Below are 20,928 nucleotides of genomic sequence, written 5' to 3'. Positions count from 1 at the left end.
ATATTCTTATAACAGAAAGCAAAGAAGAGAAAGCGGGAAATGAGATTGCTGGATGGCAGCCAGCTCTTCAGGGTGGTTTTCTAGTTGTTAATTATGCCCTTACTTCATTCTTAGATCTTGCACATGTGTGTGTGTGTTTATGTATGCATTTATGGGTGCATGCTGTATGTATATGTCTACTGTTTGTCTGCACATTATAAGAAATACTCGGCTCCTGAGTAATGGGTTGATAATGGGTGCCTTGAAACAGAAAGCTGCAACATGATGGTGTGTGCATGTGTGTGTGTGCGTGTGTGTGTGTGTGTGTGTGCGTGTGTGTGTGTGTGTGTGTGTGTGTGCGCATGTAAGGTGCTTCCTTCCAAAGACGTGACGATGGAATTTACCTCATCTTGAGTTCAAAAGAGTCAACCCAAAGCTCTCAGCAAACCAGCAAGAGCAGACATGTCCCCAACCCCTCTCTCTCTGCCCCCTCCCAACCCCCTTTTACTTCTTTTTTCAGTGTGCAAGGCAGCTGGTTGGATTGTTACCTCCATGCCCTGAGTTGTGAATTTAATTGGAGTAATGTGCAAAAGTCTTGCGCCACTGCTCATCTCTTTATATTTTGCTAGGAAACTGGGGTAAATAGGTGCAGCAATTTAATGAAACATTTGCAAACATACACGGAAATACAGTATATAAGGCAAAAACAGAGTTTGTACAATGACCTTTAAAGTCAATATTTGCTCGGACCACCTTTATTCTTCAACAATTCTGAACTTTCTTAGGCAAGATTTCTTGTATTGTCTTTAAGAATAATTCTCTGAGCTTCTTGAAGGACATTCAAAGCTCTTCTCTGGATACAACACTAGTTTATCTCTTGAGTTAGATGCCCTTGTTATACTCGAATGATTCATAGGTCAGTGTTACAAGTGACAAAACAAATAAAACAGTCCTCTGAAAAATTGTCAGGTACAAGGACTGGATTGTAAATGAGCGAAAAAGCAGCCGATATCAAAGGAAAAGCTTTAAAATATATTCAGAAAGCCTGGAGAACTATTGCTTAAGACCACTTTTGAAAAAGAGGGAGAAAGCTGAAAGTTTCTCCCTCCTTGGAAGCAAAACATAACGAAATAAGGGGCGGTTCGAGACTTTTTCACAGCACTGCAGATATGGGGCAATTTTGTGTGTACACATGAAGAAGTTGGATCAGATTTGGAATTTGATCAGCTTCATCACATCCCATTTCAATAAACTTATAATTACATCATACCGTATTGTGTTTTTTTCTTTGTTGCATTGCATCAGAATTAGTGAGGATTTAGTTAAAAATGATCAAACCCAAATACATTTTACCAGCATGGCACACTGCCAAAAGAAACCATAATGTTAAAAACAAAAACAAAAAAACACATATCTTTTCTCTGAGTAGGACTCCTTGTTGTCTTTTGCCATTTCAGTCTTGCTTTTGGTGTCTTTTGGCTTAAAATATTTGGCATTAATATTGTATTTGGCATCTATCGGTACCTCTGGAACATCTGGAACAAAAAGCTATTTCAAAGGCTTTCTTTGCCTAAGCTCATCTCTCTGTCTCTATTTGATAAGATGAATTGCTTCCAGTTGCCTCCTTCCTCTTTTCAGGACTTTCTCAGACAGCTTTATCCAAAGCTTATGTTTCTGGTATCACTGGTATGTGTGGAACAAGCACAACATTCTACATGAATCAAGACCTTACAGTGCCCATGTACTGCTCTTCGATGAGACGAATTGGTTCCAGTTGTTGCCTCACCATTTTGTGGGTTTGAGTCTGAGTTAAAGCTGATCACAGTCAGCTTTAACTCAGACTCAGTGTTTAGAGGGGATTTGTATTTGTTCCATCTCTGCCAATCATACTCATATGTTCTTTCTTAAAGAATACCTCCCAGTCATGACATCACAGCGGTGATTTCACACTGGCTGGATCACCCCACTATAGGGTGGTGGGTGTTGGCAATCATGGCCATGGAATGTCTGTGACTCAAGATAGTGGGACAGCGATCTGGTTGGATAATTTCTTTGTCCTTGACATTTGTGGAAAACAAGCAGAGTGCCATTTTAAACAATGACCAGTCCACTCTGACCTTCGATGGGAGGCCAATTGCTCATGAGCAAAACACAATGTGACAGCGTGCCAACTATTACACCATTGTTAGAACAATCAATGCATTCAAAACAATAAACCCCCAGAAGCAACTCTGCCTGCAACCACCCTCTCTTTGCCAAGAGTTACATCCCCACTGAAATATATAGCATAAGTTTTCTTATGCGCTGTGTACACAAATCAGTTTTATCAAGATGGGTGAAATCACAGTGGTGGAACTAAAACCCTGTGGAAACAGGTTTATCTGAAAACACAATCAGTTGAAGGAATACATTTGTGTGATCACAACTTTTGAAGTAAAACTATATTATATTTAATTTGCTGTGTTAGAAAAGTTATGGTCCCCACAAGATGAAGCCTCCTGACTTTGGTAATTTAAGTCATGTTCACAAACTCTGGACGACACCAGAAAAACTGGGTACAAGGAACAGCCAGAAAATTCTTTTTCTTATGTGCTTTAGGCAACCTAGCTGCACAGGTAGGGTGTCCAGGAGGCAGGACACGTGACGCCCACTTGTTCACATCATTTCCTATTCATATAAGGGTGCAATCAGATATCGCGGTCTGTGTAGGAGCCAGCAGGGTAAAGACTCTTTAATGTTCATTGGGCTGCATATGATACTTGCACTTAATGGCTGCAGTGCTCCAGACCTTTATTACACCAAGAGGATGACATAGCACCTTTGTTGATCTGCTTTTTCTATGGTGCCTTCATCAGGTCAAAAGAAACAAGCACTCAAAAAAAAAAAAAAAAAACAGTCAACATTGTAACACTGAGACTGCATTTTGCATCACTGCAGAAACTAGGCAGAGTACAGTATTTTAGATACATTTTTGAGCCAGTGTAACTGCTTTTATCAGTGAGGGCAGAAACAATGCCACTGCAAGCTGAATGGAGAACATGTTTGCTACTAGAGATGAAGAAAAGGTTGTGTAGCTCATTAGCTGATTGATGTAACCAGTATAATCATGCTTCCCAGCTGGGGTAGCAAAAATAATCCCATCGGAAGGTTGCACAGCTCAATTAATGTAATTTCCAGTAACGGTCAACTTAGGGTTTTTGGTTGGTTGTCTCCAAAATATCCTTTCTGCCAAAAAATGATCAACAATGTACCACATTGACCACAGCCTTCCTGTTTAGTTCCTGCTGTTGTCATGACAACACTGATGCCACCATAGTGATTCATTGTAGTGATGCTTATGTCATACAAGCCATGTAGGTCTGACAATCCTAAAATGTGATTTTTTTTTTTTTTAAAGATAATACAGCAGATAATTTTTTTCTCATTTCTTTCATTTCAAGTATTGCTTCAAGATTAAAAATAGCCAATATTAAAGCTCTTTCAAAAACTACACTGCTCAAAGAAATAAAAGGAACAGTATAAAAACACAGCAGAGCTCAATGGGAAAAAATCGTGCTGGATAGCTATGTTGCTGTGGACCACAGAATGTGTCAGGAACAAAAGGATGCCACATTGTTTGATGGAAATGATCATGATCTGCTTACAGCCTGAAACTCAATCCAAAAAAAAAAAAAAAACAATGCAGCAGGCTAGTCCATTTTGCCCAAATTCTCAACTCAAAATGGTACTCAGTAGTTTATATGTCTCCCAAGTACTCCTCCCAGATTCAGGACCAGGGCATCACTGAGCTCCTGGACAATCTGAGATGCAACCCGGCAGCATTGGATGGACTGAAACATACTGTCCCATATAAGGGATTTAAGGCAGGCAAGCGTGGGGGCCAGTAAATGGTATCAATTCTTTCATCTTCCAGGAACTGCCTGCACACTCTTTCCACATGAGGCCGGGCATTGTTGTGCACCATGAGGAACCCAGGACCCACTGCACCAGCGTGGAGGAGTTGGACTACCTGTGCAACCTCTGTAGGGTCCAGGTATCGTCTCATGCTAGCAGTAGGGACACTGACTCTAGTCAAATACAAAATTAGTGGAAAAACAGACAGAAAAGATGAGGAGAGAAAAATGTCACAAAGGTGGCCTCCACCTGTAAAACCATTCCCGTTTTGGGAGTTGTCTTATTGTTGCCCCTCTAGTGCACCTGTTGTTAATGTCATTAACACCAAAGTAGCTGAAACTGATTAACAACCCCCTCTGCTACTTAACTGACCAGATCAATATCCCAGAAATTTATCTGACTTGATGCTATACTCAAAAAAAAGTCTTCCCTTTATTTTATTGAGCAATATATAAAAAACATACTATTGAGCACCACTGCAATCAAACACACTTAAGACTACAAAGTGTGTGTAAACGAGGCGGGAATGATGATGTACATGTGTGTGAATGTGACACGTGTGAACATGGGAACAGAAGCACAAAGGATGTAGGCAACACCCCCAAAAAAGGTAAAGGAGGATTAATGTTTGTTTTTTTGTTGTTTTTTTTTTAAACATCTTTATTTAAACTTCAGATGAAAGCAACAAAAATAAGAGAAGGAAGGAAGGAAGGAAAGAAAACCATGCCAATACAATGACCACCAGATATCACTCTACTCAAGTTTCCTGTGCACAGAGGAGGTAAATCAAAAATAAAGTCTTTTCTCTCCCTCTGTCAGTAAAGACATAATTTCAAAGTAAAAGTCCTGCATGGCTTTGCTCCTTTGTCTGATGCTTGGACTGTGAGCACCAGGATACTTTGCATAGAACCAAAAAGTTGTCATCCAGACTTGATAATGTCCCATCGCCATTAATAGTTCTTTCTTATATACTGTATGGGTGAAAAAATCTCTTGAAGAGTGAATGAGTGTGATCACAGCAGTGAAAAAAAAATCAGTCTCAAAAGTTTCAATATTAGATGATATATCTACAATTTTGTGATTGTCAGGTCGGGTAGAAAAAGAGGACATCACCCACTTCTGCTGATAAAATCCACTGCACGTCTAACACAAGCATACACACAGTTAACATAATTTACCCCCCATCCCAAGCCACACAGTGGCACAGTAATACAAACCATCAGATTACAGTTGTTATGTCCATATTGGCTTGTTATTACTGTTATTATAATACTGTTTATTACAAAGCTAGAGAGATTTACAACAAATATAAAGCAGAAGTGGGGTCATCAAGGTCCTTAAAACCTTACAGCATCCACAAGCTCTCTTTGTTACTCTTTCAACTGCAACTACACTACGGTGAGTCTGTACAGCAAATGCCAGAAAAGGATGAAAGTTAGTTAATTTGAAGCCACTGAGGACAAGAGATACCCTACTCCTAATTAAAGAGTTATACAGGGGCACACACATCCACTGATCTTGGAACACAATGCCCATGGCAATAAAAAGTTACACAACACAGGCTCCTAAAGCAAACTCTTCTATCAGTGCAAACACACGCTCCTAGCTATTATAGTAAATAAAGGACTTAAAGGGTTCACAAAGTAAACTCACATAGTGGCATCTAACCGTGAAAACTGTTTGGCTTGTATTGTATCAACTGGCTTTAAGAAAAATTTATAGAAAAAAAAAAAAAAGGCTTCATCTCAGTACAGTGAATGCAAACTCATGTGTGGTGGACCAAAGAAAACAAAACAAACAACTATACAACAATTCAGCAGTGATATGTCTACAGCACAAAACAGTGTGTTCTTAGTCTCTATAATTCACAATCTTTAATTTTAGGACTATTTAGTCTACAGAGAGCAATTTTAATTGAAACTGTTCACAGTGTCTTCTGCTCTTTAATTTGAGTAACAGGGACACATGTTCAGAGATTTGTTTTCTAAAAGGGACAAACACTGTAGTGAGGTGTTGTTTGAAATCTCACACTTATTTAAATAATGGATTCAAAATATTCCAAACTTTTTGCAGGCAGGATACCAATACAAGTGTGTCAATATTTATTTATTTTTTTAATTTTAGGTAACCTATTTATCAAAAGGCATCTTTAGTGGTGTATGTTTTTGTGTGCTACAGGTAGAGCAGACATCAGAAACTTTAATAAAGAAATTATATGTGGCTATGACATGTAAACAGGTAAAAAGGTGATATTTTTGCAGCGACTAAATGACAATAACAGTTCAAATTAATTAAAAGGTAGTGTACATGTTCAAAAAAAGATGTGAGAATACATGGAAAGGATAACTCTGATGATGAAACGGGAGAATTATTTTTCCATTTTCTTGCTCTTTAACTTGATACAATAAAGCTAAGCTTCCTGTGTAATGTACTATAACAGCGCATCTGTCTCTGATGTGTGCCGAGTTTGTTAAGCCTGTTTCTGTTCTACAGTTCTGCTTGTTAAATTTAGCATGCCATAAAAATAAAGGTTTAACAAAAAAAAAAAAGAAAAAAATGGGGTGTGGAAAAACACAGTGGGAGGCTGCATGAAACTGGCAGGAACAACTTACAAATTGTAGGCACATCTACTGTATCATTACAAATGTTACAGGTGGAAATGTTTGAGCAACTCTACCGGAGAGTTTGATATGACTGGCAATCATGCATCATATGATGTGCATATCCCATATCTTTCACTGTTATTTGATTGAGAATGAATAAACTGAAATGCAGAGCATGAACATAAGTGTCCATGTCTCCAGAGAGAGTCCAGAGGTGAAGCACTGATAGTGTTGCGATAATAATAGAACAGCTCAGGCTGTACAGTGAACTGAACTCCTTCACGGAAATGATAGCCAGCCATCACGCACTGTGCAGCATGTAGTACCACATACTGGCCACCGAGTGGAAGTGCTGATATAACCACTCAGGTTGTTATATGACCTCTGACTAAAGGGACTAACAGCTTCCTTTATAAGAAACATGGTGGCAAGCTGCTTACCAGCAGGTTTCTCAAGGCAGTGTATGTCATATTTTTAAGCAGTGGACTGCTGCTCTGCAATGGCAGTATCTGTCACTGTCATTATTTCTTTCTACCTGCCTGTTTCTCCCACTAGACGTCTATTTGTGCACCTGGCAGGCTTGCTGTGAGTCTAACTCAAAAATTCAGAAAGATTGTCCTCTGGCAGGATTGTCAGTAGAGAATTCACAATAATTACATTATTTTACAGTTAAGTATTTTACTTGAGTCCTTCTTGAGCTTACCAAACATCTGTCTTTGGCTTCTGTGGAGCAAAAAAGCTGGAGGCAGGGACATTATTTTCTGTGTGAATACAGATGCATTATTGCACCAGACACCAGAACAGTACTGGTTTATGGCCACACTCACACAAACATACAATAAATCCACAGAGTAATCATAAGACAGGTGCCAGAATTCCTTTCTCTCTGTCTTTATATCCATGTGTGGATTCATATATCCCAGGTGGCCCTCTATCACCTTGTTGGTTTCTGTTTCCCAGAAAGAGAAGCCCAAGATTTCCAAGTTTTATGCAGAGAGGTCAGATATGACCAGTTTTTCCATTTTCCCAATCTCTCCAGGGACTTGAAGCTCCTCTGATTCATAGTCATCATCAAACGACCTGGGAACACAACACAGAGAACTGATATTCACTATTTTCCCTTATAAAAATGATTCATTTGTAGTTACTAACAAGCATGAGTATGAGTTTGTGTGAGCCATACCCCTCGTGTAGCTGTTCATTCGCAGTCTCCTCCGCCACTAGTATCTCATACTCTTCTGAGGCATATTTATCCCAGTCAGATGGCTCTGGACCTTCACTATCAATGTCCTGGAACACCAGAAACACAATCCATATTGGTATTTTACAACTATAAATAAGAGACACAAAACTAAATAATTACAATTAAATAATTACAAGGACCATCACTCCTTTTTTTATTTTATATTAAGATGCGTCATTGTTACTGAAAATTAGATATTGAAGTTGCACCTTTTGCACAGCAAATGGGTCTCTCTGTTCATGGTCCAGGTACTTCTCCAGGTTGAAGAAAGTGTCAAAGAATATGTGAGCCATCCGGCAGCGTTTCAGATCCCCCAGACTTATCTTACCTGAAGGACATAAAACAAACACACATGCATGTGTACTGTCCTAAAAGCAATGTAAATTGTGTGATAGTAGTGTTTTGCTGTCTAGTATTAAAATTTAATACTAGAATAAGAAAAAAAATGGGATGTTTGAGCACTAACCTGGGTTCTCAGGTTTGACCAGGTCGAGCATCTGGCAGAGCAAATCCTGAAAGGGTAAAGGTTCGATGCCCATTCTCTCCATCCTCTCACACTGTTCTTCATAAAAATACTCCAGCTCAAACATGGAAAGGACACCATCACCATCCACATCCATGCAGCGGAACCAGTACTCTATACTGAAAAGGCAGATGACAAATGTGTTACACAAAGCATACAGACAGAAAAAACTATTTGTTACATACATGCAGCAACAAAATAAAATAAAAATCTCAAAGAGCTGATCAATCACACACATACATCAGAACAACTTTAAAAATACCTGGTGGGATTTTTTTTGTCTTCCTCAGATATGAGAAACCAGACAAACTCAGCGTAGCTCATCCTGCCCTCTCTCTGCACAGCGTTACCCCTGGAAAAAAGAGAGACCGAACCATTTACAATCGGTACCGTTATTATAGTAAAGTAATCAACTACATGTTTGCATGTGGGTTTTTGCTCACCGAGTAACAGCCCCTGAAAATAATCTCTCAATGATTCTGTTTGAGGATGCTATCAAAATGGGAGAATGAGAAAAATAAGTAAATACACAGAAACAAAAGGACACCAATGAAAGTACACTAAAGACACCTGCTTGAGTACTGATTCAGGTACTTATATTTTTGGCAGCAGAATAACCCCAAATAAACCAGTATAGATATGATTCAGTTGAGGGAAGTAAATCCTCAACTGAGATTTTTCGTACCATGGTTGTTGTATCTCCCCAGATCTTTGGGGTCAATATACAGGTCGTGGTCAGTGTCCAGCTCCCAAAACTTGCAGTAGATAACGTAGAAGTGCTCGTAAGAGAAGTAGTCAGTGATCTGATTGATGTCGTCCTCTTCTTCCAGCAGGGCCAGAGTTTGAAGGAAGTTGCTCCGGCGCAGCTCCATCATTGTGATACGTCCCGTCCAGGACCGGTTCACTACATAGTATATCCGCTGGATCACCTTGATCATCATAGCAGAATAGAGACAAAGAAGATGCTATTATATAATATTTTTCAAAAGTTATATTATCAAAAGTCTGAAAATACTTTTGAAACTGAATCTCGTAAGTCAATATTTTTTAAATATCCTTGGTTTTTAAACTGTTCCTTGAAAATGTTCAAGAAATGCTCAAGACGTCACTATAGAGTTTATTAAATTATAATGGGTATTTTTTTTAACAATTTCTGATATTTTAAAGGTTAGATAATTTGCTGATTAACCAAGAAATTGATTAATAGAGCCATAACAGTGGAGTAAAGAATTGTTAAATCTTGATAAGCCTCTTATCAGGATTATTAATAAGCCTATTCTGGCTCTACATTTGCCTCTGCTATCTTCATTGAATCTTAGAGAAATTAATTTGTCCTTTAAGGGTAACTGGTTGCCCAGCAGGAAACATGAAAAAGAAAAAAAATACTTGAAGCACAAAAACATAAAGAACACCAACACATCAATATGAAATCATATTTGTGAGAAGATGTAAGTTGAAGATAATCTTATGATAATTTTATAATTAGGGTTCCAAGGGTGTATATATATGTACTCTTCTTACCCATAGTTAAGATAGGGGGTAAGGAAGAGGTTTACTGGAATTCTATAAAGTTAAAGTCTGAAACTGAAGCTGTGAAAATAAAAACATGATGAAATTTTCATGAGGTCTGTACAAGCCCTGTCATGCAGATATATTGAATATATTCCTCATCTAGCTACGGAGACTTACAACACTGGATCATCATCTATTTTCTGGTACATGAACCTCCAACAGTTACTTGTGCCTCATACAGTAGCACATCAGTTGGCCTAAACTTAATGGGAAGCATCATAAAATGGGAATGTGGGGGCACCAGTGTCTCTAAGGAAAGGGAGGGTAGGAAAAGCATCAGTGTTTCCGCGAAGTCACTGTAGGCTGATGCATCACTGCACTCATACCTCTGCTTTCACAGCACGTGTTGCAGCTGTCCACATCCACATTCACAGATCTACACACTCTACTGTTAATGTTACACAGAGGAGGCACATAGAAGCTGCTTTGCTGACAACATAAAAGGAGGTTATCAATATTAATCTATAGTGAGAGTAGGGAGCAGGTGGAAGAGAGCCTGGAGAGATGGAGGCATGCTCTGGAGAGAAACGGAATGACAAAGCAAGACAGAAGAGAGAGGGGAGGTGTAACAGTGAAGCTGTAAGGAGTAGAGGTAGTGAAGATCAATTAGTTTAAATACCTGGGGTCAACCATCCAAAGCAATGGACAGTGCAAAAAAGAGGAGGAAAGTAGTAAAAACTAAATTATAAGCAGTAAAATATACTTAAATTATCAAAGTAAATAAAACTACTTAATAACGAATCCTTTCAGAGAGTGGCATTATTTCTATTTAAATTCTTAGAATTTCATATTTGTAACTAGTCGATCTATTGATCTAATTTTATACATTCTGGACAGTTTAATGTGATTTTCTTTTTAAATAAGGAATTGGTCATTTTTAAACCAACTAGCAGCTAAAGTTTTCAGATATATTTCTTCTTGGCATAAAACTTATAAATAAAAGTATAAAAGATGGAATTATTTTCTTTTATTTGGAGGCATTTTTGTTTTTAGGCATTATTTGACAGGACTGATGAGACTAAATGGGAAAGTAGGGAGAATGACATGCACAATATAGACTTGAACCCAGGCCCCTGCAGGAAGGACTTTGGCCTTCAGTATATGGGTCACTATAACTCAAACAGGTGAGCTATAACGGCAACCCAAGGACAGCATATTAAAGTGTCATAAAGCAGGACAGTACTCAAGTGAGTTACCTGCTATTCACTGCTACAGTCCCATTTTAAATGTTTCTGTTGTTCAGTGGTAATGTCATATAATGCGTTTGTACTTTTTAAGTTTATTGCATTGGAACCAGCCAATCTAGGTTCCATTACTCACCTACAGTCATGAGCAGGAATGAGATTTATGATACTTGTGCCCATAAAGAGTTTCCTCTCTGGGGTTTGTGGAGCTTCACTTAGTCTAGAACTGCTATTCCTTTGCAGTGAACAGAGCTACCTAAATACACTAAAACACACTCTTACAATACAATGTAAAAAACAGCTGATCTGACTTTTATTGCCATTTACCGTTGTTATGTAGCGTGAATGGAATTCAGGTGCATCCTTCAGAAATGTGAGCCCAGGATGTGTATCTACAATGTCCTGATCAGACAAACAGGAAAAATGCTTTATTGTACAGGTTTGTCATAAAAATAAATAGCAGCGCAGCAATGAGAGAGTTGCTGCGCTTGATTTATTAGCACTAAGACATTTTACCTGCAGTAGAGGAATAAAGTCTTCCTGTTCCAGGTAGTTACAGCCAGGCTTAGCCAGCAAGTAAACAAACTTTGATGCATCGTCATGGCAACTGTGCAGCAACCTGCAAGGAAAGAGGAGAAGAGACATTTGATATCAGAGCCCGGTTGCATCTGTGTTAATCTATGTCTGAGACTTCGAGGAACAGGAGTCTTACTTCCTCCAGGTTGCAATGAATGAGTGAACGGACACAAATCCTGTCCTCTCACCACCTGCTGCGTAGAACATGGGTGCCTTCCAGTAAAGTGGACACCCACACGCCTGAATGGAAACACAATGAGCACCACAATGACTTTACTCTGAGAAACATGTTTGTTTCCTAGAGATGGTGACTACATTGCTTCGAAAGAGCATTGTATCAACAAGGCCACTATGTGCAGTGATTTCTGGAAAACATAAAGAAGGTCTCAATATTAATCATGGTATTTCTGTTTTTACCTTTGCAACCTTGCCCATTTCATAAATATCAGCCTTCTCCTCCTCAAATTCGGTGAAGACTGTCTCAATGGCAGCAATGGCTGCATCGTGGTTGGCAGCCGGGCCCAGGGCAGGAAGCCCACGAGGGTAGTAGAACCTGGGAATGTTAATGGCAGGAGGAGGAGGGGTGACTATCACGGGAGCTGGAGGAGGGCTGGGTGAGCGTTGCGTGGGGGGCGGTGTGGCTGTGGTTGCAACGGGAGCAGGAGGAGGTGTTCCTGGTTTCTTTTCTGGTTTCGCCTGGACCTGAAAAGAGAGAAGAAAGATCATTTGTGGGAAAGCATGGATGGGTGTTAATTATCTGTTTGTGCTGCTAACTTTTAACATCACATTTCTCTTTTTAGAGACAATGTTCTAACGACTGAAACACTGCAGTCTCATCTTGGTATTCTGTGGCTTACTTACAAAAATTGCCTCAGTCCAGATGCAAACTCACCTAACCATTCTTAATTGTGCTTTTCATAAAAAATATGATGAACTGAATCAGCGTCCCAGGTAACTTTCCCCAGAGCTGTAGATAAGATACAGCTTCATTGTAGCAGGATAGAGAATCCACGTAAAAGGTTGAACTGGAAACTCCCAGTGACTCATAAACAAAACACAGACCACCCCCCCCCAACCCACCCCCATTCTGTTAGTCATCACATCAGTAAGATAAACACAAAGCAGTCAGCACTTTTATTTTAACCTTTGGCAAGAAACGTTCCAGGTGGCACAAGGCACATCCATGTAGTCCTCAGAAAAAAAAAAAACCTATTACCAAATTACTTACATGGTCACATTTACCCCAATCTGAAATTACATCTTAAATATGATACAAAAGCAATTTTCCATTGTTAATAAATAAAATACAAAGACCCAAACTAAATCAAAACTTAATGTGTTCCCATAGGAGCTTCCTGGTGTCTCCTCTTAGACCTCCATACTGTGTGTATTGAGCAGGACAGCTGTAGCAGTCCTCTCCTTCTCAGCATTCATTCTATCACTCTATTCCTGCACCTCCTGCCCTATTAATACCCTGCTGATATCTGCCTCAGAATAGTTTGTCGTTCCTGGCATGTCACTCTGTGTGTGTTAAAGCAACAAGATGCATCTAGTGTATGTGTGTATACACTGAACATATATTTACATTTACACATCTTTATGTGTTTTTTTATTTGTTTGTTATGGGGTTTTTTATTTGCACATGCACTTACACCCTTTCTATCTTGCTTGTTGAACTGACTGACCTGTTGTTGCTGGAAGGACTTGATTCTTTTCTTGAAGCGTGAGGGGAGGACAAAGTCACACCCCTTGGCCAGAAAGGCCAGCTCCCCCCTGAGGTCAGGGTCCCGCCGTAACGATGTCTCCTTGATCATCATGGTGGGGGCCGAGGCTCACAACACCCCACCAGACACGGACACTGATGTGGCTACTGACAGGGTGACTACAGATGGACCAGCTTGCCCAGCAAGTGATAAAGAAGTCTACCTAAAAGCTCAGATATCCAGTAACCAAAATTGCCAAATCACCTCAGGAAAGCAAAGAATATCCAGCATGTGTAGCATTTCATGCAAAATGTCCTTCGGCAATCATTCACACTCACAAAATCTATCTCCTCCAAACTTCACTTGCATATTCAGGCTCCCAGCACTGTGTCCTGTCCAGCAGTAATCCAGCAGTGTATCTATGTAAAAAGATGATCCTTAGACGTCCTGTGCTACAGTGCAGGACAAGAGGCAAAACCATGGTATCGGGCTGTTTTATGGCCCAATGCAATCCCAAACTGCAGCTTCTTTATGGGGAAGAAATCCTGTGGTGTCCCCCTGTCAGCCCTGAATGTATGTATTTGGTGTAGCCTCCCTGGTGCCTGCTGGTTCAAGCTGGGCTCTGACAAACTGCACTGAGAAACATGAGCCATGCCTGGCAATACACACACATATAACAAACCGGCTGTCCTGAGCATTAGGGTGGTGGGAGGTGGGGAGGTGCAACCATGTTGCATATCTAGACATAGTGTTTTGTAGGATATGAGCCCTCCTCTGTTCCTGCCTTTGACTAAAGTTAGCCAGTGGGAAGCTACAACTCAAAGAGACTGTGATTGAAATAATTTTACAGCAGACAGGAAGCTTAAGTTGGTGGTTCAGGGTGAGCGGGTCAGACAAGTAAGCTGAAATATTTTCATAGCGGTAATTTGGGAGGGAATGTTGAATCAGCGTGCAAGACACCTGTCGTTATATCTGTTGACAGAATTTCCACTGGGCTAGCTCAAAGACTTAAAGCAGCATTCCCTTTTGAATATCATGAAAATCCACGAGTGTCACCCTCCTTTAGAGCCAAACTGTCAGTGTGTTTTTTTTAAATAATAATTAAAAAAAAAAAGCTTAAAACAAGGAATCAAGAATTCAATTATCAAACTTAATTTAAATTAATTTCATGTAATACAACTAATCACTTCATCATTTAGTGCTACTCTTTTGTCACACCTGCCAAAGCACTCTTCAGTGCAAAATATATGTACAAGTTGCAGGTGAATTTTGGGAGGTAATAGAATAACTATCTTCTGGTTCCATGCCTTTTAATATAGAAATACCAAAGATTAGTAGCAGTATCCTTCCAAATGTGAAATCTCAAACTTCATTTCTGCAGATGAATGGATAGATAGATGGATAGTGCTGATACATTTCCATGCATGGTAATAGCTAATTAGCAATGAGAATAAATGGAGTGTAAACTGCTGGCAGCATGTCCTCGAATGCTCCCGAGTTGATGCTTTCCCTCAGATTCGCCAGGCCAAGCTAAAACCCTTTCACTGCCAAGCAGCACCAATTTGAACCCTAACAGAGAGGAGATCCCTCACAGGGTGACCCATTTTAAAACTTTCCAGCTAAAATCCCTCGAAGACCAGGACATTACACGAAATGTCTACACGTACTGCACTGCATACATCAAGATTACCGCTAACAAGCCTATTTAACACTCTGTGTTACTTCCGTGTGGCTCCACTGTTTCATCTTATAGCTTAAATACTTTTGTTCTCCTGCTTTTCTACTAGTGCATATTTCTCCAAAGTTTCCCACTGGTGAGACTATTGTTGCTGTCACTGAGTCACATTTCAATTTGGATGTCATCACTGAGTCTTTGCCAACATGGTGTGCGTATAGCAACGGAATAAGAGAGCTCCCTCAACCTGCATACAGAAAAGTTCAGTGTATGCATGTGTGTGAGTGACTTTCCAGAAAAATAAGTGAGTCACCTTGTATATTAGGTTAATTCCTCTCAGACCCCTGTGTGCCTTGCTAAATTCTTTGGAACAACTGGACTCAGTACTGAAGCCAGGGTTGCATACTGATCCCCCCCACACACACAGACACAGATACTGTCACACACACGCATTGTCTTCATGCTAGCTACCTATTACCTCCATGCTTCAGAAGGAAACATTATACAGTAAATATCTTGTATCACTCAACAAATGTGCACTAGATTCTCACCAGCCTATTATCTCATGTGAAATCCCACCCTCCATTTCGACCCTTGTTTTTTTCTCTCCTTTCATCTTGATCATTGAAAGTGAGTTACTTCTCACCACTTCTTCTGCACAACCTCCTCAACTGTAGCGATGCACTTGTGATATCATAAATCTCTGTATAAAGAGATACAGTATGTGTGTGAGTGTAAAGGGATCCAAAACGAATGCCACTGGGCAGCTGTGTGCTCTTTTCCTGTCTGACTGACAGTCAGTGTAACCCTGCCCTCTCGAAACTGCTCCGCTTGGTCCTAAAACCCCTTGTTCTTAAATCTTAAACTTTCCTCCATCTTTTTAAACCTTTACTATTCAGGCTAAACATCACTGCAAAATGAATAAAACAGCTAATTCAATAATCCGTAGAGACTGTTAGACTGGTGTAGGTGCAGACTCCTGTAGGGCTGCGGCTATCGATTATTTTAGTAATCGAGTATATTCTAGAAGTAGTCATAGATCTGATAAAGACAATGTGCTTGTGTAGTTTCTCTGTGCTCTACCAAGCATGTAAGGATCTTTCAGCTCATTGTTTTGTTTTGATTTTAGGCCTCCAGCTTTGCTGTTCAGTCTTAATTTTCAAGTAAAATAAAAAAATATTGTATGCAGCACACCACAATATACCAAACAACTAATTGGTGAACATAGTGGAGCATTAAAGAGCTAACCAAACAGATGTCCCCCTCATGTAATGGTGAACAAAGCATCTGTTACTGACTCAGTATCAGATTGCTACAATAAAGGAGAATGTATCCATCTGATACAAACAAAACAGCTGGACCCGTTAGACTGGACAGATTCCTCTGACAATAGGGCAGTTATTTGGTTATCTTAAAAACTATGTTGCACATCAGCAGTGTACCGTTAGCCCCTTCCATTCACTTTGAATATGCTGTAAACTGTAAAAAAGGACTTAATGTTGTTGCGCAGCCTGCTTTCCCTCTAAATATAGCTTGGTTAAACCTACTTCTTACACAGGCAAAAGACAAGAGGCACAATAATAGTAATAAGAGGAAACCAGAATGGCTGATGGAAGTTTAACAGGAGCAAAAGGCAGCGCGACAGGTGTGTGCTCAGCGTTATGTCTGCAAGAGCTTTCCTCTGCCCACCCCTCAGATCTAATCCAGCCCCCGCGTTACAGAAACAGGTGAGTCAGCAGCCTTCACAGCGTTGATCAAATAAATACATGACTCGAAGCACAGCAGGTCAGCTGCCGAACAACAACTGCCACCTTCATCCAACTGTTAACAAACTTGACATGCACACATGCTCTCCTTCAGTCTTTACTAGCGCATTGATACTTGCGCTTAATTTGTCGGGACACCTTACATCTGTGGCTGTGTGCGGGTGTGCACGTGCGCCTAGATGGATTCACTTAAGAGGAACTGCTTCTCCAAGTCTTTCAGAGCAGCTGAATAGTGTGAACATAACAACTTCCTAAACGCGCACACACACACACCTGCTCTATGAAACTGCCTGTCTGCTGTGTGTAAAATTATCTGTGTAAATATAGCCATCGAGTCCATGTTTATTTCTGCTTCAGGCACCAGGCAGACTTAACACACACACACACACACACACACACACAAACACACAGACAGACAGATAGATGCCAAGATGACAACAAACACTGAAGGAGATGCATGAAAAGTCATATTTAAATTTGCTTGTAAAGTTATAGACAGGCATTTAATGTTTAACTAGACTCCTTAGATATTCAAATATGGAAATGTTCTGACACAAAGTCATTAAATTTACAGACATTTCTAATGAGACTTTAAGCGGTATTAATCCATCCATCCATCCATCCTCTTCCGCTTATCCTTTTCAGGGTCTTTTTAACAAAATAAATGCTTAAATTATTGAAATATTCATGCACACTGTTAAGTATATAAGACCATTATAGCAATCATTGGCAAGTGTGCACTGCTATGGGTACCCATCTTATATTTTTATGCAATGTTATTTCTAATTCTTGCAATGAAACCAACTAGGACAAATTAAGTTTAAACTTGAACCTGACATCACATGAAACAGACTACTACTGCCTCCCCATCCGTGTTATTATACACACACACACACACACACACACACTTTAGACCAGGCCTGCCAAATGCCATCTCCATGGTGATAACCCTTTCCCTGGATTGAGTGGAGGGAGGAATGCTCCCAGGGTTCCTGTGCCAACAGTGGGAAACACAGTTCATGTCGCTGCTCTATTCTTTATCCCCATTCTCTCTTCCTCTCAAGAAGGACACACATGCACACGCACGCACACATACACATGCAAACAACACACAGACACACACACAGTTACCTTGGGAACCTCCTCTCTAAACGTGGAAGAATGAACTGAGTTGGAGTGCTGCTTCCGTGACAGACAAAGTTAATCAGTGCTGGCCACGGTCTACCTCACATCCGAATGAGAGGATGACAACATGCGAGCAGTTAAAACACAGCTGCTCTAGCTGAGTGGAATTAGTCTGTCCTATAATATGAACAACACTGAATATAGCCAAAAGTCCATGTTTTTTGTCAACACAAAAAATAATAATAAGAGCATATATTTCTAAGATTTGAATGTATCTAAAATCATCTTTAAACATATAGTGCCTTATATTTTCTGTTCTGCATGTCTAGAAATCTTGATAAATGGATATTAAATTCATATCTACAAAGCATCTACAAAGAAAGATATTTTCCATGTGTTATATCAGTCATGCTGATATGCACTCTCTTGCTAAATAGTTGGTAACAGGAGGAGCCTCCTAATGTAAGGGAAATATTTATAGAAATGTTGTGTCAATTTTTTTTGCTTATTTCTGGGAAACTTGCCAGGCAGGCTACATCATCTGAAAAATTACCCAGTGAATCATCTCCTTCACCCGGGAAAACAGTCTGTCAACAACCAATGTTTAATAACAACACCAGTCCTTCACTGGCAATTTATATTTATACATATGGCTAACGGGGGCAGGTTTTGCATTACCTTCCCCATGGCTTTCTTAGGATTTAGAGTAAGTGAGCTAATCCTACATCAGCAATAGTGTGGGAGAGTCACTAGAGTGCAGTAAGAGACCTCAAACCACCAGCACCAGAGAAGATCAGCTCTGTTTTCTCTACCTTTTCAAACATTAAAATAAAGTTAGACAGCAATATTGGCAGGCAGAACTATTTCAGCATAAAAAAAAATGCTTACTTCACAAGGTATTGCATATTTTGGAATATTAACAACAAATCTCTGTAAAAGATACTCAGATATCACTGATACATGTATGCAAAGAGGATATAATCCCAAACTACAGATCATTTAAATACCAGCAAAGAAACTATAGTAAAAAGGAATGCTTTAACTGTAAACTGTTTTCTTCTAACATGCAACATAAGAAAACATCAGATAACAGACAACACTTCTCTTGGGCCAAGCATAGTACACTCTTTCCTCATGATGATGTCAGATTATGTAATTGCTTCAACACAGAGCAGTTTTCTCTGTGCTAAGAAAAAGGATTAAAGCAATAAAAGCTGTTAAGTGAGAAGCTGACTTGGCAAATTAATGTTGTTTTATTACATGTGTTAGTTCACAGATCTTCCTGTAGATGATGCTATAGGCCATTTTAGGAGTGAGATTAGTCTGCAAGCCTACACAGTACTCTATGGTATGGTTGGGCATTCCAGTCGCTAGGGGGTAGCAGCTCTCTAATTGTTATCACATCTGAGCAGTCTGTCACTTATCAGACTGTGAGCGTGCACCTGACAGACGATGCTCATTTCTGCTGCCTTTGACCCTCTCGGCTCAGCTCCAAATGTGTGAAATGATCTGACAGAGTTAGAGGTCCAGATGAAGAAACAGCATTTTAATTCCAATAGCTCAGTTATACTACACACCTCCGGCTTGGTTCCACTCTTTCTGAAGAAGCATATATATATTTTCAGTGAACACATCCTAGTATGCCTGTTTTGGCATAGTGGTAAGAGGATGTTAGAACTGAATAGGAGTTTTCTGGAGAAAACCCCCAGCCCATTTTATGTGGAAGTGGGTGAAGGGTGAGTTCAAAGGAAAATAGAGTGTGGGGATTCCTAAATAGTGGACTGGAAGTAGATGGGTGGGGGCAGGTGACACCCAAGCTTCTACCGAGTCATGGTGTTCTGGAACATTGGCAAACTCTTTCGCATGGAAAGAAACACACACACACACACACACACACACACACACACACACACACACACACACACACACACACACACACACACACACACACAGAGTCAGTCACACCCACATCAACACAGTCACGTAAACCTAAATCTCCCCCTGCTGCCCTGATTCTGTGAGGGAGCCCCCATCAGCCAATCGCACTGCCGAACTAATATTCTGGGGTAGGGGAATCCCACCGCCTACCTAATGCTTATAAACATGTTTTGTTGGTTTTCATGGCGACCCGGCAGGAGGCCCAAAAACTTGCGCACCAATGACTCCTGCCGAGATTAAAACTTTTCAGATGAAAAAGTGCAATTCCATATAAAAGTCAGGCGTGTGGATTGGTGTGTAAGCATGTGCGCAAATCAACACACATGGCAGCTGAGCACATCACACTGAGAACAGCACTTGGACGATAGCCAACCTTGCACTAGGGAGCGGTGAATTATATCAGTTGCTTAAAAGTGCTCTGTGTGTGCGTGTGTATGCCTATGTATGAGTGTGCACAAAAAAAAAAAAAAATCCAGCAAAATGAACTCCACCAGTTGATAGTATGTACATGATCTGTTATACTGTAACAAAAGGGCTGAATGATGCATATTCCATTGTCCAGGCTAACCTCGTATGAACTGTATTGGAAAACTCCTACACGTAGCAACCCATTACCCTCTCTCAAGAGCACTGTATGTGTGCAGAAATGAAAGCATTCAACTGTGTGCTTGTGCACCTAGGTTGAAATGGGCATCCATCCATGCTTGGCTGAGGTTCCCGCTGTGACCTTATTTCCTGTGGAAGGAGCCGAGGAATGATGTCACTCTCGGCTGAACCAGAGTCAACGACTGTAAGCTGCAAATGCCCCCCTCCCCCCAACTTCAGATGCACTTTGGATTCCTCCATTCTCTAAGCCAACTGTTAAGGAAACAAACAAAAAAAAAAACTCCACCCGCTGTCACATACACAGACAATCATTCATCTAACCTTCCTGTCTTCCCCTAATACACTTTTTATCTTCATGCTTCTCCTTATTGTTCCTTCTATGCTCGTTCTAAACTACCTGAGCCAAAAGAATTAGCCAATTTCTGTCTTAAAAGGTCAACAGTTCACTCAGCCATCTCTCTATTATAAGCTGACATATGGTGAATCACCTTTGAGTGGCACTTACCTGCTGAACACTTTCATAAAGGCTGTGAACAGCAGG

General features: G+C 40.2%; 1 protein-coding gene across 2 annotated transcripts in view; it reads right to left on the bottom strand.

Moving 5' to 3' along the window:
• Positions 1-4,515: 4,515 nt before the first annotated feature.
• Positions 4,516-20,928, bottom strand: part of ppp2r3a (protein phosphatase 2, regulatory subunit B'', alpha) — a 60,448-nt gene continuing 44,035 nt past the window's right edge. For both annotated transcript variants that reach the window (XM_030719018.1, XM_030719017.1), the window contains exons 3-13: positions 11,992-12,276; positions 11,711-11,814; positions 11,515-11,617; positions 11,326-11,400; positions 8,928-9,171; positions 8,686-8,734; positions 8,505-8,594; positions 8,186-8,361; positions 7,929-8,047; positions 7,660-7,766; positions 4,516-7,556 (exon numbers count right to left, since the gene is read on the bottom strand). In XM_030719018.1, coding sequence (XP_030574878.1) covers positions 7,463-7,556; positions 7,660-7,766; positions 7,929-8,047; positions 8,186-8,361; positions 8,505-8,594; positions 8,686-8,734; positions 8,928-9,171; positions 11,326-11,400; positions 11,515-11,617; positions 11,711-11,814; positions 11,992-12,276 — 1,446 coding nt within the window. In that variant the 3' untranslated portion in view covers positions 4,516-7,462. The remainder of the gene's footprint in view (positions 7,557-7,659; positions 7,767-7,928; positions 8,048-8,185; positions 8,362-8,504; positions 8,595-8,685; positions 8,735-8,927; positions 9,172-11,325; positions 11,401-11,514; positions 11,618-11,710; positions 11,815-11,991; positions 12,277-20,928) is intronic.

Source organism: Archocentrus centrarchus, chromosome 22, assembly GCF_007364275.1.
Source record: "Archocentrus centrarchus isolate MPI-CPG fArcCen1 chromosome 22, fArcCen1, whole genome shotgun sequence".
Lineage (NCBI taxonomy): Eukaryota > Metazoa > Chordata > Actinopteri > Cichliformes > Cichlidae > Archocentrus > Archocentrus centrarchus.
Note: the sequence above shows the minus strand (reverse complement) of the source record. Positions and strands in the feature narration are given on the sequence as shown.